General features: G+C 33.9%; 3 protein-coding genes across 3 annotated transcripts in view; all 3 read right to left on the reverse strand.

The window, feature by feature from the left end:
* The window catches only part of Dlp (glypican dally-like), a 128,764-nt gene extending 123,869 nt beyond the window's left edge, over nt 1-4,895 (reverse strand). The window contains exon 1 of the mRNA XM_072908539.1: nt 4,219-4,895. Within this exon, the coding sequence (XP_072764640.1) occupies nt 4,219-4,372 (154 nt within the window). The 5' untranslated portion in view covers nt 4,373-4,895. The remainder of the gene's footprint in view (nt 1-4,218) is intronic.
* A 1,016-nt stretch (nt 4,896-5,911) lies between these two features.
* Nucleotides 5,912-12,859, reverse strand: Nab2 (Nuclear polyadenosine RNA-binding 2). The gene is made up of 7 exons (XM_072908538.1): nt 12,541-12,859; nt 10,160-12,064; nt 9,725-9,884; nt 9,219-9,382; nt 8,599-9,124; nt 8,377-8,503; nt 5,912-8,095 (listed from the first exon to the last, which is right to left on the reverse strand). The coding sequence occupies exons 1-7, from the start codon at nt 12,577-12,579 to the stop codon at nt 7,864-7,866; spliced, it is 3,153 nt and encodes a 1,050-aa protein (XP_072764639.1). The 5' UTR covers nt 12,580-12,859; the 3' UTR covers nt 5,912-7,863.
* Nucleotides 12,860-13,460: 601 nt separating this feature from the next.
* On the reverse strand, nt 13,461-16,506 carry Ak2 (Adenylate kinase 2). The gene is made up of 4 exons (XM_072908542.1): nt 16,193-16,506; nt 15,555-15,791; nt 15,302-15,469; nt 13,461-15,019 (listed from the first exon to the last, which is right to left on the reverse strand). The coding sequence occupies exons 1-4, from the start codon at nt 16,289-16,291 to the stop codon at nt 14,786-14,788; spliced, it is 738 nt and encodes a 245-aa protein (XP_072764643.1). The 5' UTR covers nt 16,292-16,506; the 3' UTR covers nt 13,461-14,785.
* Nucleotides 16,507-17,095: the final 589 nt, after the last annotated feature.

A 17,095-nucleotide genomic window follows, 5' to 3' on the forward strand; every position in this document is an offset into this window, starting at 1 on the left:
AAAAAGAGTTTTAAACAAATGAAATAAAAGCCTAAAATCGAGTAGATTTCTCCGAAATTGTCGTAATACTTTGCAATTAAACAAAAAAATTTTTTTAATGATTTCGTAATGCTTGGAAAAAAGGTTTTGAATTAATAGTCTTGAATTATATCCTAATAATGTTTGTGACAATATTTGTTTGTTTTTTATTTCACATAACTCTCGCATTATTATGTGAATATTACTTGTAACATTATGATAATTTCGGAGAAATCTGCTCGATTTTAAGTTTTTATTCGCCATTCATTTAATCTCTTTTCTCGTTTCATAATACATATAATAAGCAATTTGGCATTTGCCTAGTGATCTGGCATTCGAGAAGGTTTCACAATTGCACTTGCCCTAAACTCATTTGATACGGCCAACTCAAGGGGTGTCTCACTGTCGCAATACGTGTACATTTTTTCTGGAATTACTTCGCATTACTTACGCATTACTTTGCATTACTTCGAATTACTTCGCATTACTTCGAATTACTTCGCATTACTTCGAATTACTTACGCATTACTTCGAATTACTTCGAATTACGTTGCATATATTACTTCGCATTACGTATTACTTCGTATTGATTTACAACAATTTTTCTGAGAGTTAAATTTATGATTATTTATTAATATTTCAGCTAAATAAGGATAATAATCGCAGGAGATAATTTTTTTAATTTAATAAAATAAGTTTTGTGTGTGTATAAAATTAAAGTTTATTCTGAGGTTTATTCTTTTAAATTGCGTACATATGCACTCATTGCTTCGGTAGTAGTGCACATGTACGTGTTCTCGCTTAACGACGACTTACAAAAAATAAAAATGCATCCAGAAGACTCGCGAGATATAGAAAAAGATTTAAATACATTAACAGGAGTAACAGAGTCGGAAATAAAAGATTACACATTTGCGAAGGAAAATAATAAGTTTAAAGATAAGTTATTTTTAAAAGTTTACATTAAAAATAAAATAGCATTAGTACGGAAATCGACACTATGTTGGTTTTTTTCTACAAAATGTGGTCGATTGTCTTCAGATAGATTGTTACGAGTAAGAGGCATGCTCGGAAAAATTAAAACCAAAAAGGAATTAAATAAAAAATGTGCCAACTTAAAAGTTAATAAACAAAACAAAAAAACTGAAAATAATGACTCTTTATTTGAAAGTATAGTTGAGCTCGAATGTGAATTTGAAGACATTGATGAAGCAAACAAAGAATATAAAGTTAACTCGAAGAATATAGAAGCAGAAAAATACTATGCTGTCTACTATGATAACACATTCTATATTGGAAGAGTTATTGAAGTATTTGAAAATTCTGCAAAAATAAAATTCTTAAAATCCGAATTAGACATTTATAAGTGGCCCAAAGAAACAGACATTCAAATAGTACAAAATGAATTCTTATTCTTTGGACCAGTTATTCTAATTGGAACCGAACCGTTTCATTTAGGTAGACATGAAAAAATATTAATTGAAAAAAAATACAAAGAATTAAAGAGAATATATAACGACTAACTGCTGTCGATGGTTTCAGTATCGCTTATATATAATGACTAACTTATATGTAACAAATAGTATATACAATATAATAAAATTTAATAATATATTTAATAATATAAATATATATAATATATATAGTATATATAATAATAAATATATATAGTATAATAATATATATAGTATATATAATAAAATTTAATAATATAAAAAAATTTAATAATAAAAAGGAATATTTAGTTAAAATAACCAAACTGTGTACATTTGCTTTGAATTACTTTAGAATTACTTTAGAATTACATAGAATTACATGGAATTACTTTAGAATTATATAGAATTACATGGAATTACTTTATATTGTTTAACAATACACGTAATTCCATCGCATTACTTATAATTGTATGTCGCATTACAAGGAATTACTTAGAATTCCCGGTAATTCGCAATACATGTACAAATTTTTGGCGAATGAGACACCCCTTGGGCCAACTGTTCGAAACGCTCTCACGTATTTCAATGAATAAATTCAATTTTGATATCGCAATCAATACGCATCCGACTTTGTAATTAAAATTGAATTTTCCGGACAAATGGAGGAGAATCAATTGATCTTGTCAGTCACCGAGTGTTTTACCAAAAATCCTGTCCAATTATCGTCGCGCAAATCGAACGTTCGCAGTGACGTTTTAAAAGTAGTTGCAGACCTTTTCCTCTCGCGGGATGCATGTCATACTGCCGTACCGCCTATCACCATAAGTTATTTTTGTACAAACGATAACGAATCGCAAAGACATTGTATACATATTGCAGTTTGAATAATTCTTGAGATTAAAATCTAAAAGATGAATACTCTAGCAAATTCCAGGTTTCTGATGTGACCCCCACATCTTAAAAAAGTTTTATAAAACTCATGCGATAATAAGAACAAATATTTCATGTATGCATTGTACAGAAATATCAATAAATTTTTATTTAAATGTTTTTAATTATCATATATAATACAAAAGGTATTTAAAAAAAAAAGAAATTTTTTTTAAATACAATACATAGATTATCTTAATCTATTGTAAAATTTTATTTTGCGTGTAGCTAATACTGCAATATTAATAACAGCATCAATTAAAAACGGGCACAAACACTTACACTTACCCAATACTTGAAAAAAAATTTTTGCTATCGATCAAAATTGACCCGATGTTCGTATGTGCGCATGCAACTGTTATATCATTTACTCTGTATGAGGATTAACATTACTATTATTCGCTATACCTACATACACCTATAATATAATATACGCAATACATTATATGTAAAAAAGACTCGCCAAATTTGCGGAAATAACTTTCCCGCATGATTGACTCCACTTTCAGAGAAAGATTGTGTTTCATTTTTATAGAAAAATATTCTTACTATCGCATAAACATATATTCAATCTTCTCAATATGATTTAATGAATTCAATTTTTAAAGTTGATTAATATTAATGCGATTCGATACATCATATATAACACGACAAAATATTCTTCTACATTTTACTTACAATTAAACAAAAATTTATATTAAATCTGCAAGGATATGTGAAAATAAAAACCAGGTACGACACAACATTGCGGGGATCCTGACCTAACCTGAAGCTGTTCCATATTACCGACCAAAATCTTACTTAACATAACAATATATTTGCTTAATGTAAAAGTTAAAATTTATACACATAAAATAAAATAAGTTTCCGCTCTAAGGATTGCACGAAAGAATATTTCTGAACCTTTAAAAACGAGTTTAGAAGCTTACACAAACATATTTTGTTGAAGAAAATGTTGTGCAGCAACAACATTTTTTACAACAAAATGTTTTTTACCTACTTCTAAGGTCGTTTCGAAAAGTTCACAAATATTCTTTCATGCAATGCTTAGAGCGGAAACTTATTTTACTTTATCTGTATAAATTGTAACTTTTATATTAAGCAAATATATTGTTATGTTGGGTTAGATTTTGGTCGATAATATGGAACAGCTTCAGCATCCCAAATATTTTATTCGCGTTATAATCTGTTATTATTGTTATTATACTGACTGTTATTATGTCTGTATGACTACAAAATACATATGAAATATATATATATATATATATATTATTTTGAGTATGTTAATTTTCATTAATTTATATAATTTTTCAAAATTTATGATAAATTATAAAACAAAATTATTTCAACCATCGTGGAATATATATATCTTCGATAAAAAAAGCTACATGTTACGTTGTAAATTATTTAAAGCGTAGCCTATTATATCACCGTGTTTAAACTGTCGTAAACTAAAAATGTGCCGTTTATACCATCAAACAATGACAGGAAGCGACATATAACAGGCGACTAAATGCATTTTGCTTTCTTATTAATGTTTTGAATGCTTGGCGCTTAATATGGCTGCATAATTCTCAGATATAACAATAGAAATAGCGGTTTTTACTTTTTTTTTTATCTATATTACACTCTCTCCTGCTCCCTCCCCCCCCCCCCCCTCTTTCTCTCTCACTCTCTCTTTCTCAAGTGTGTACGCACATCTACCTAAGTATGTATATAAGAGAGCTAAAAATGAATAATTTTAGAAATTGAAATATTAAATTTTCCGCGAAAAATATGAATACAATCCATCGTCTTGCGTCGAGCATGATAATTGTATCAGAATGTAACTCACATGGAATTGCCTCCTTCGGAATGTCGCTGAGTGGAAATCCTTGCGCCTCAAAGATCGGTCTGACACTGTCGCATTTGAGACCGACGGCATTTACCGTTGTTGTGACGACGATAATCGCCGTAACAATCCACAGTATCATGGCACTCATTTTCATAGTCGATTTTCTCGTACAAGAACAAAAAAGAAAGAGAACGGAAAGAGAAACGTAATATACCGTAATAAAATACAAAACACACGCGGAATGAAATTCCGGCACAATTCACAAAGTACTTTTGTTAGCGCCAACGAACAGATACGACCGACAATCACATTCGTACATTCGTGATGATATCGTATTATCAACGCAACGAACTGTGGTCCGTGGTGTTGTCTGCGAATCGACGATTAGTAAGGGAGCAGAATAATCGCGTCTCGTCGAGAATTAAACTGGAAATAACGTCACCTTCTCCGCCGGAATACCACACACACTGAGCACTGACTGGCAACTGGCACTGGCACTGGCACTTGGCACTGACTGGAGCCTGGAGTGTGGAGTGTGGAGTGTGGAGTGCGGAGTGCGGAGTGGAGAGTGGAAGCCTGGAGCGGGCGAGCGGGCGAGCGGGCGAGCGGGTAACGAAACGTGCGCGCCACCGGGAGCCGGGTGGCCGTGGCCGGGCGGCTGGCGGCTGGCTGAAACGCAAACGCAACAACCAATAACGGCGCTGCGGCGAGACGGTGTAACAGGTTTGAAATCAATGCCGCCAACACAACTCTTGCGCCAATCGAGTGACAAGAATATCCCCCACATCCGATCTAACTGTAAATTCCACACTTGTTCTTTTTTGTCTACACTTTCACTACACCGTGCATATAATAAAAAAGATATAATTGCACATAATATAAATTTATTACACAAATAAATGTAATAATAAAGGAACTTGAATCACTTTTATTTGAACATTTGATTGAATATTGAACTGAATCGGCAAAGGTATTTTATTAACTTTTTTTTTTCAATATATCAAACATGTTAAGAATCAATGAAGGAGCACCGACAAGATATTTACATATTAAAGATGACAGTTAGTCCTGGATTTAAATTTCTGTGACTACCAAATGGGCCCAGGGGCCGGAGGTAATAGAAGAATGGTGACGTTACCGGCCGTTTAAATTACACTGCAATTATATATTCATTAGACGACGAATATTTTAACTCAACCGGTTGTTTTATTATCAAAAATATATGTATAAATCTTTTATGTAGTTTTTTCAAGAATAATAAAATAAATGTTTTATCGTATTAAAGATATAATCATTACGTTTATATTGTTACCGACAATGCAAACATTGTCGGTAACAAAACTGTGATTTGATAGAAATATAACATATATATTTTGTTTTAGTATCTCGTCGGTGGCTCATATAAAAAAAAAAATCATCTTTTAAAAGAAATATAAACAAAATTGCACAATCAAATATATTTCGATGTGCAATCGATATTGTATACCGAAATATATTTTTTACTAGACTTCCAAACTCGTTTATAATAAAATATTCCTTCATGCAATTCCTAACGGGAACTCATCTCATTTTATATAATATATATATAAAATTGCAAAACTTTTGTATATTAAGCAATGTTTTAATATTATTAGGTAAATTTTGGTGAGTAATACAAGACGACTACAGCATTCCTTTAAGAACAGAAATGCAATTTACAGAAATCATCGTGTATTTTTGCTTCTAATAATAACACCTCTCAGTAATATTATACATTTCTTTAACGCGCAATAATTTACTAGAATTATGTAAATAATAATACAGAATCACTCTTACGCTTCTACAATTCGTGACAATTACATAATAAACGTGATCGAATATCAAAGTATACCTGTTTTTACACCGACTTCATTCAACGGATTCAACGTTACTACATTTTCCGCTAATACTCAACGTTGATTTGTTGATTCTAAAAGTAAGAACCAATCTCATTCGGTTGAATTCGCTGAATGCGCCTAATGTTTTGAATACAATAGAACGACGGGTCTTTATTCTTCGAGTCCCGATTAAGTCGCTGTTAAGGATAACTGATTTATATTTGTAACTGTATATATTCTCAAATAAAAAGGGGGCCCAAAAAGGAAAAAATAAATTGATGTAACGTCGATAGAAAAGTTCTCTTTTACATTATGTCGTTATGTTGTTCTCAATGAGGAATATATAATAGATTTGACTTTTCTTTAACTGTATTCTCTGATATTTGTCTCATTTTTACTTAAAGCAAATATATGCTCACTTCGACAGACTTTAGTAGAAGCAAAAGAAAAAGCAAAATCGAATTTTCATTCTTTTGATCGTTTCATTATGCATAAATAAACATATATATGTGTATATATATATATATATATATATATATATATATATATATACACATCACACACACACACACACACACACACACACACACACACACACATAAATACATACATACATACACACGCGCGCGCGCGCGCGCACATATATTATATATGTGTGTTTATCTAAAATACAATTTGAAGATACAAGGTGTGTATGAGAAAAAGATAGTAAACTTCAAAAACAGAACTGGCATCGTAAAAGCCAGATATTTTGATACTCGACTACATTTATTTGATTTACGAGACTTGTATAGAAACCGTAGAAAACGGAAGAGATGTTCTGCGTTATTATTATTAAAACAAAACTAATAAATTATCGTGCATAATTAATAATAATAATAACTATTAATATTATTGAAATGTATCATTATCAAAAGCAAATACACTATTACTTATAGAAACAATTTCGTTCCTAAATCATTTTGTATCTTTCTTTTTCTATCTTCCACCTTCAGATTGTATTGTGATGGGTGGATGAGATGAGTGTGTATATACATACTGTGTGTGCGTGCGTGTATACATACTGACAATATCCTTAGAAGCACACAATTGGCGACACATTCCCGAGAATATTTACGTAGTATTGCGTTGTTTGCTATACGATACACGTAATAAATGAGATTATATGGCCAGGTTTCACTTGCGTTATAAGAAGTCTTAAAATCATACCAAGATTAATAGACTCGACATCGGTTAGCTCTGTTTGAAATTAAACTATATCTTTTTCCTTCCGCACATACATACAGAATCTATAATCTAAAAATGGCAGCAAATCGTCCAATATGCAATACGGAATGACAACGTACACGCGCGAGCTTAGAATCTATGAAAATAGATAAACAAGAGGGAAGTAAATCAACGAATTAATGTATCATCTTAAATTAAAAATTAAAGCTTTAACTCATTTCAATCTGGTTTAATTAAAATTAAACAATCTAATTTGTTTAAACATCATCTCGATTCTTCTATTTCATTAAATACAATCATTGGAAGAAAACAAGAACTGTGATTCGACATGTAATAAATCATGATCGTAAAGCTTTATATTTTTCTCAGATACATTTCTCAATAGCGAAGTCAATTCTCTGCTACGGTAACATGCTCACGCCAAATTTTTTTTGAAATTTGCGTGAGATACATCTTATCATCGATCTATACAAAGTAATCTTTCGCGGTCGCGAAACTCGATTGTTTCTCGATAAAATGATGTATGACAAACTTGTACACACACACATTCGCGACAATTCGCTCAATCTCGCCGTCGCCAAGTAAATTTTGCTCGCTGATTCGTCGCTTCCGTTGCCGGAGTGGAAGTAACCGGATGAGAATACGGACATGCTGGTTTCGTACAAAACGGATGGTACTTGCACTGTTGGGCGGGATGAGCAAACGCGCAGCCCAACTTTGTGCAAGATAAACCGAACTTGCACTTGGGATGCTTATAGGCGCACTTGTCTCCAAACTTGCATGCCGGAAAGGCACTGCGGAAGAATAATCAATCATAAAAATTTTAATATTGTATAGCTTTTAGTTACATACAGTTGTAAAAATGAAAATTGTTTGTATAATTTAAGATGAGATAAACAAGAGTAAATATTTCAACGAGATTTATAACTCGGAAAAAAAAAATAAATAAAATATATATATAATAAATAAAATATATATATATATATATATATATATATATATATATATATATATATATAGAGAGAGAGAGAGAGAGAGAGAGAGAGAGAGAGGGAGAGAGAGAAAAATGCATTACCTGCACATAACAGGAGGATGAAGGTATGCGCATTTGTTTCCTAACGTACAATTTGGCCAGTATCTACAGTTCTCTCTAGATTTATCCGATATAGTTGTGCCTGTACTTTCCGGTCTCTTATCCGTAACTGAAAAACAAAAATAATACATCAGTATAGTATACACACATATATATATATATATTATCTTTAAGATAAGTGCCAGAAGAGATTTTAATTCATACGTTTGGCGACTAGCGTTGGCAATAATGACGCGGTAGATTTCAATCGCGCGGGACTCGGCGAATGAGATCTGTTGTATATTATAGGACTTAATTTTCTCCGTCTTCGCGGTGCTTCGTCAGTCTTATCCATATTCTCCGTATTGCAGTTTTCATTATTCTCCTCTCCGTTCGCTTCTTTCGGACTGACGTCTTCCGTATCGTCCTCCGTTCCATCTGTCATTATTCTGAAAACGCCTGCTTCTAACTCAATTGTTGACGTCGCTGTCGGTGTCAGTATCAGTGCCGGTGACAATGACGGTGACGGTGACGGTGACGGTGACGATGACGATGACGGTGACGGTGACGGTGACGGTGATGGTGATGGTGATGGTGACGGTGCCGGTGCCGGTGCCGGTGCCGATGTCGATGTCGATGTCGATGTCGATGCCGGTGTCGATGGCGCTGCCGGTGCTGGCGCCGATGTCGTCGTCATCGCGTATGTCTCACTATGTGTCGTCAACAGCGCGAGCTCGTCGTCCTCGTTCACCTACGAGCATGAGGAGGAACATCGGGCGTCTAGAATGTGTGCGAGGATTAAAATTTCAGGGGACGGGGGCATTTTAGAAGTAAAAGAAAATTACCTCCATTTCTAGTTGTTCCTCGTCATCTTCGGAGCCCATCTTCTCTTTCATCAGATTGTTGTTATATCCATTCAAAGTGACCAAGAACTTCTGATTATCGTCACTCCTTTGGAATAACGACATCACAACTCCCATATGCTCGTCCGTTACCGTCTGAGGTATGTCTACAAAATATGCGCCATAATGTGAACAAATCCTGAGAATAAAAATATTACGAGTAATCAGATGAAAGAGTTAATCTTTGTATCACGAAGAGATTCTTATTAAAATCTTTATTTTAACCGGTTTGACTATGTTTCTGAAATATTTAGGAAATACTCGTATATTAAGTATTATGTTACATGATGAGATTAAAATTAATAAAAGCTAATTTTATTAATACAAATTAATCAAAGATTGATGAAAATAAAGATTCCAATGAAACTGATGGTAGTTGGACACGGAAAGGTTCTGTAACTCTTTCAAATTCTGAGACAAAAACTCTATTTTTGCAGAAGTAAACTTACAAGGTTCGACGTCTTCCGTATCCAGATTATCTACCGTGTTTAGTTCGACTTGAATCTTTTCCATGACCAGTCTCTTATTAGAATTAAAATGTACCGACAAGTTTTGACTTACATCACGAGCTGGAGTAGGCTTAAGACGCTTTAAGACCGGCTTCTTGTCCTAAAAATAAAATTAAAAAAAAAAATATTAATTTCTGATGAAAATAAAACTTTTTCTTTTTGCCGACATTGGAAATATTTGAAAAAATGCATCGTAGATGCATTAAAAACTTTGACGAATTTTGATGAAAATATGGCATAGACATTAAGAAACTCTCTCTCTCTCTCTCTCTCTCTCTTTCTCTCTATCGCAATAATATTTATTCAGTTCGGTACAAAAATTTATCGTTAGAGATTTAAATAATTTACAGACGTATTTACAATTTATGAACTCACCAACAGGGACGGTTCCGGATTCTTTTGCGTGACGACGGATTGATTCGCTTCCGCGACCGCTCTCAACAAAAGTGACTGCGTGGCGCGTTTCTGCGTCGGTTGCAGCGGCTTCAAAGGTCTTGGCGTGACAATCACTTTGCTCGACAACCTTGTGTCTTCAATGTTTACGTCATCTACATCGCTGGATATCTCTCTTTCCATCTTATCCGACTGTAATAATTTTGCGCTCCCGTAACCGGAATGTTGAGTCGCATTGAACGGAACTTGATTCATAATTTTGGAGCGTTTTCTCTCGGTCCTTGCGACGGCGGAAGATACAGATCTATTCACAGCGACTATGCGCGACTTGACGGGACCCGTCAGTGACTGATCGTCATTGTCCAATTCGTCGTCTTCCTCCTGCTCTTCCTCCTGCTCCTTGATATCAAGATTCATAGGATTAATAATAGATTCGTCGTCCCGATTGTCGCGAGATTGCCTCCTCTTATGCACCGATCTGAAATTATTTCTCATCGGACCTAGTCTATCCTTGATATTCTTAGTATTGTTGCCGGCATGCTCTGAACCCCTCGAATTATTCCGATAATCCATAGTCGCCTCTTGTGACTTTACGGACTGCTTCTGCATTTTATTATTGATACCCGCGATGCCTAGACGATCCTTTACGGTACACGTGGACCTTCTGGCAGATACGTCCGTTTTCGAACCGGAATTCAGGATCATTCTCTCTTTAGACTCTGCCGCGTTTTTATTCAGTTTTTCGTTCTTGTTACTCTCTATTCGACTCCTCACGTCATTCAGCCTGTTCAGTTGTTCATGATAACGTGAGGACTCGCCGTCGCGATTTCGTTTCGAATTTCGATCGTCCGCCTCAAAGTTTCTGCTCTTGTTGCGGTCGTTGTCGTAACGATGCAACTTTTCGAATCGCTTCTCTAACGGACGAGAACGATCGTTGCCTTCCTTCGCCCTATAGACTTCAAACTTCTTCCGTGGCGACACTATTCCGAGCCGGTTCTTCACCGATACGACCGACGTGATTTTTGGTTTGTTCACGCAGGACTTGAGTTTCCTCGAAACTGTGTCCAATGACGACGATGCGGATGCGGTCGCGGTCGCGGAAGCGTCTTCCTTTTCCTCTTCCTCGGAAGATTTCGACCGCTTCACCTCGTTATTCTTCTTCTCGGCACTGTCGTGACGACTACTCGACGTCTCCCATGATCTTTTGAAACTTTTATTACCTAGCGCCAACTCGTCTGGCCTCTGATCACGATACGCATCCGTGGCCTTCGTGGCAGAATTTTCCGACGCGACGTTTTCTTTCGTCGCGTTTTCGTCACGCGCGAAACTCTGCTGCGGTTTATTCGAAGTAGACTCCTGCTGATAAGATTCGCTACTGTGCACGGACGTCACGGATGTCTCGTCCGTTCTGTTTTTGTTACTTTGTACACTCTTTGCGTTTTTTTCCGCGCTTTTATTGTAACTCTGCTCCGAATTTTGATTAGATACGGAAGGCTTTATCATTTGTTGCTTTTGCACAGGTTGTTTATCATTCTTTGGATTTTTATCCAAAGACTTGTCGACAGTCGATTGCTCTACACTCTGGTCTTCCAGGAACGAAGTTGCGGATATCTTTCGTTTTTTTCTTTCCTCCTCCTGCTTCACCACTACTGTAGGTACAAACTCACGAGATGATTTCTTCTTCGCCACAGTGACTTTCTGCAGTTTCTTCAGCACTTGATCGTGCAACCAGTCTACAAATATGGTTGTGCAGTCTTCTAGGAACAGATTTAAATCATCGTGCATCTGTTGACGGGATTTCTTGTTGACCACCATCACCAATATGTAGTCTGGTAATTCCTCGTCGTAGCGCACACCTAATTCGTTAAGCTTGGCACGAATAGCGCTCTGAAAAGATAGGACAAATTTATTTAGCAAAAACAAAAAAAAAAAAAAAAAAAACGATTATAGAATATATTTGTGCACTTCTTGTATAGCTTAGCGCATATTAAAATATAATTCCATATATCACTAAATAATGCAATTCATTATAAATTGCACTATTTTAAAAATATAATCAATTCTTGAAAAAAATATTCTTTTTTTTATCTATCCTATTTGAAAAACAAATTCTCAATCGTTTTTGCATAAATAAATAAATAAATTTTAAAGTGCTTAAATTGTGTAGATCTGAATGAAAGACAAGAATGCACTTTGAACTTGTATATCCGTCTAAAAAATTTAGTATTATATGATAATTAACTAGGATATCAATGTTAAATGTTACGCTTGCATCTCTGTGTAATAGGATATACGAGAGGATATTTCTGTCCGTTTGGATGACGGAAATTTTACACTGTGCGTGTTAGCCTGCGAATACTCACTCGAAGTTGATTCGTGACCTCGATGCCACGCGTATCCATGATTACGGTATATAATTATTCAACTTCCACCAGCCACCAGCTCGAATAGGATTTGGCTTGATAGTTGTCAACTTGGCGATCGGTCGAGTGGATAATAAACCGATGTAATCGCGAATCAGTGTCTACCATCTACCACAGAACGAAAACATTTTCCGCCATAACTGAATGAAGTGTTCTCGCCATCGCCATCGCCATTGCCAGTCGCCAGTCGCCAGTCGCCACTCGCCAGTCGCCAATCGCCAATCGCCAATCGCCAATCCCCAGTGTCCCCACTTTCACGGCACAAAATAGTTCTAACCTAGGTATGCCATACGTCATACGCTTCGTCAATCCGTCACCCGTCACACGTTACTGTCAATTCGGCAATCCGTCAATCGTCGCAGTTTGATCCACGGCCCACGGACTGGAGAATTTAGGCCGTGTCCGTGTCCTTAGTTCGATCTTTCAGCGTGATGATATTCCTTTTAATTGGCTATATCTGTTATACCCGACTACTTTACCCGCGGAAAATAATTCGTGCACTTCGCCCTATCATCCTGGATAAGATTAATCTAAAAGTTGTTAATTTTAAATCATACACACAAAAGAGACAAAAATATTTTAGATATACTTAATTTTTTTATTTACAGTTAAAATTTAAAGAAATTAAACATATTTTTTTTTTATACATATTTTGTATATAAAAGAAAATGTTCAAAAAGACAATAAATTTTGTCAATATGAAGATTTGACAAGAAAATTCATTTAGATTTGATTCAAAGATATTAAAATATAATTAAAAATATTGAAAGACGATATATATTTAAAAATGCCTCATTTTCTTCTAATTTTGAAAAGTCTTTGAAAAAAAATTGTCAAAATTATTAGGATATATCGAAGAATAAGATTTCACAAGTAGTTTATTTTTATATAAATTCACATTCGTTTTTCTTTTGAAAAATATTGGGGTTTTAAGACTTGCGTACACACACAAAATGGTATTATATCAGAATATATATATGTATTTGCTTCTTTTATGTAAAATAATCTCTCTGATCATTCATACTCTTGTAAAATTGTCGTCAAAAATTATATATATATAACAACGTAGCAATGCAATGTGTGTTTTGTGTATTTATACAGTCTAATAGTGCTGTTTTTCGATAGTTGCTGTTGCAATTTTGAAACGATACTAAACATATAATCGTATTCAAATTCCATATTTAACTTTAAATGCGATTCAAATGTCATTATATTCTTACAATCAGAATAATTGTAATTATCTTCTTACATTGAAATAATTCACTCCATATTGAAATATAATAAAATAAAAAATGTTTACATTTTTCAATATTTATATTATTATAATTATATTAATCTTTATGAAAAAAAATAAAAATCAGATGATCGCATTTTGCGTTAAGAATGAAATTGCAAAATTCGAAAAATGTGCGTACATGTGACTGGACGATATTTATACTGCTTCTTACCGAGTTTTCTTATTTTAAACGGATAAATCCCTGCGATGGAAAAAACTAAAAGTAACTAAGATATATATATATATATATATATATATATATATATATATAAAGATTTTTTTCGATAAATGTGTCTTAGTACAATATAAACATCGCAAAAAAACATAATGTAATAACAATGAAGCAAAAATATCTTTTTTAGCGGCTATATACAAATATATATTTTTTTCTCTATTAAAGTTATATATGATTGGCGTTACATGTATATTCTACTCTATATTCATTTTTAGAACGTTGATAACTGGTACGAACTCCATCTACAATCATAACTTCTCACACCCCTCTAGAAAATTATGGTGTCTTATAAAATACTATTACATGTCTTTGTTCTGATATTGCTACGAAATATATTGTTTTCAGCGATCCTTGTAAATGCAATTATAAATAACAATGTGTAAATGTGATTGTTACATGTCACTACCAAGGGAACCTTTCAAACCTGAAAGGTTCTCTCTTGTAAGATTATTTTGAGATACAGATTACTCTCAGTTAAAACAAGCATTAGACACATAAATCATTATCTTTGCAGCATCACTATTTTGTTGTTAACGCTTTTACGATTACCTTTGTATAACTTTCTTTCAAGAGAAATACAATTCTAAAAATAAAATCCTATTAAAAATTAAGAAATCCTAAAAAAAATTAAGAAAAAAAAAGAATGTTTTAGAAACTGTTCTATTGGCAGTGTTTTAAAAAAATTTACTGAAGAATCCCTTTTTCTTATTGTTAGTGGCCCTTAGAAAGATTTGATCGATATTTTTGAAGACTTTTTCAGCGGATTGCGCAGCATTAATATAATAATGAATTCCTTGCAGAGCATAATAGTCAACGAGTGGGAAAGTTTGCGTGTGATATGTCGCCAATCGTTTTTTCAAAGCATCCTCATTGTCGTCAGATCTCTTGATCAAAGGTTCTCCGGTAATCTATCAAAAGAGTTTAAACATCTTGAACTTTGTCTCAAGTTTTAGTTAAACTCTTATGTAACTATATAACGTGTACATATAATTGTCAGTAAAAATAAATGCTACATGCTATCTTTGGTGAAGACATTACATAAGTCATATAAGAGTTAGCGTGACCTTGAGTTTATATTTTAACTATACTTTGCGAATACAATCTGCAATGTTCTGCCTACAATTATGTATAAAATTCTCTTTTTCTCCAAATTATATTATACGTCAAGTTTGACATTTTTTATTACTTACATCATCTTTCATTGAAATTTTGGGAGGAGCAAGTGTCTCATGATAAGATCTACCACTAGCTGGATGTATCAATCTGCCTGTAATTCTACTGATCAATAATTTGTCATCGATTCCAAACTCAATCACAGCATCGAGCTTTGTTTTCCTATTACTGAGCATTTCGTCGAGCTATGTAGCAAGAAAGTTTTGTAAGATACAGAGATTTGAGTCTATTGTTATAAAATTTACAAACCTTTGATTGTTTTTCGCTTACCTTTTCTGCTTGAGGTACGCTTCTTGGAAATCCATCCAACAAGAAACCACGCTTGCATTCAGGTTTTTCCAGATTGCTCTCAATCATGCTAACTACCAAATCATCGCTGACCAATTTACCTTCGTCCATTACTTTTTTAATTTGAGTTCCTAGAGTAGAACCAGAACTTACTTCGGCCCTTAACATATCACCCGTAGATAGATGACATACGCAGTACCTCTCTTTAAATAACAATGCCTGAAACAGATACGTTCGATTATATTCTTGCAGCTAGAATTAAGCATTTTAGCATAGTTAATGTAAAAAGTACAATCTGCAATTGAACATTTCAATTATATAAAATCACAAGGTGAACATATCCTTTGCCTATTTATACAGTTTGATTACATATATTAGAAATACGAGAAAAAAGGAATTTATTACTGATATATGTATAACAAATGTGCACTAGGTATGCTACCAAATCAAATAATTTAATCGTTTCATTTTTCATTTAAAACTACCTTATTTTATTAAATCAAAATTAACTCGGGTTTGAAAAGCATTGTAAGTCGAAGAGAATGGCTATAGTTCTTAATTTTTAAGAATGACGATATATAATATGATATCAATCTACAATACGTGTAATCAAAAACTACCTGAGTGCCTTTCCCGCTACCAGGTGGTCCCAATAGAACGGCATTAATTCCGTTTGACGGTGTCTCGAGCTTCGGGACTGTGTCCGTTCGCGGCGACATGTCTCTTTAATGAGTTGAGAAGAAAAAAATAGGTCGATCTTTGCGAAAAATGACTGGGCCACTTAAACCAAGGTCACGTAACACCGTCGTGTTTCGTGTGTGTCGCGTGTCGTGTCACCACGGATAATAATCGTGCGCGACGTACCACTGGAACATCCTTGCGAAGCACGCGTATGTATGCGTCATATGCGTCAGCAGTCAGCAGTCAGCAGTCGACGTCGGCAGTTGGTAGTCGGTAGTCGGTGATAAATTTGATCTTTGACCGAATTAAAATCACTAGATTATATCTAGTGACTTTAGACCAAACCTGCGGTTTGCCTCATCTGTCGACCACTTCGAGAAGCAAAATTTAATACGTGTCGTTTGAATTATCACGCGGGAAATGTCATCCGCATCACCGCGACGAGATATTATTAATCTCGTCGGTGCCCGCATATATGTTGTTATGTTGTACGTACATACATAACTGATGTACAGACATATTATATACTATATACTATATACTATATCATGCTATAATTTTATACGTACACCCTATTATATAATAGTAAAATTTTACATAATTCATCATGTACACACACACACACACACACACACACACAAAATAAATGTTTCAAAATGAATATCGACAGTTTAAAGAATTAATAAAGAATATAATATAAATATCATTAAATTAGAAGAAAATTTAAATAGACAGATTTCTAAAATTACAAGATTTGCAATAATAAGCTTTATCGTAAGAAAAATATGCTGTATAATAAACAAAAGAAATAATAAAAGATATACACATATACAATATATATA

Source organism: Anoplolepis gracilipes, chromosome 16 (assembly GCF_047496725.1).
Source record: "Anoplolepis gracilipes chromosome 16, ASM4749672v1, whole genome shotgun sequence".
Lineage (NCBI taxonomy): Eukaryota > Metazoa > Arthropoda > Insecta > Hymenoptera > Formicidae > Anoplolepis > Anoplolepis gracilipes.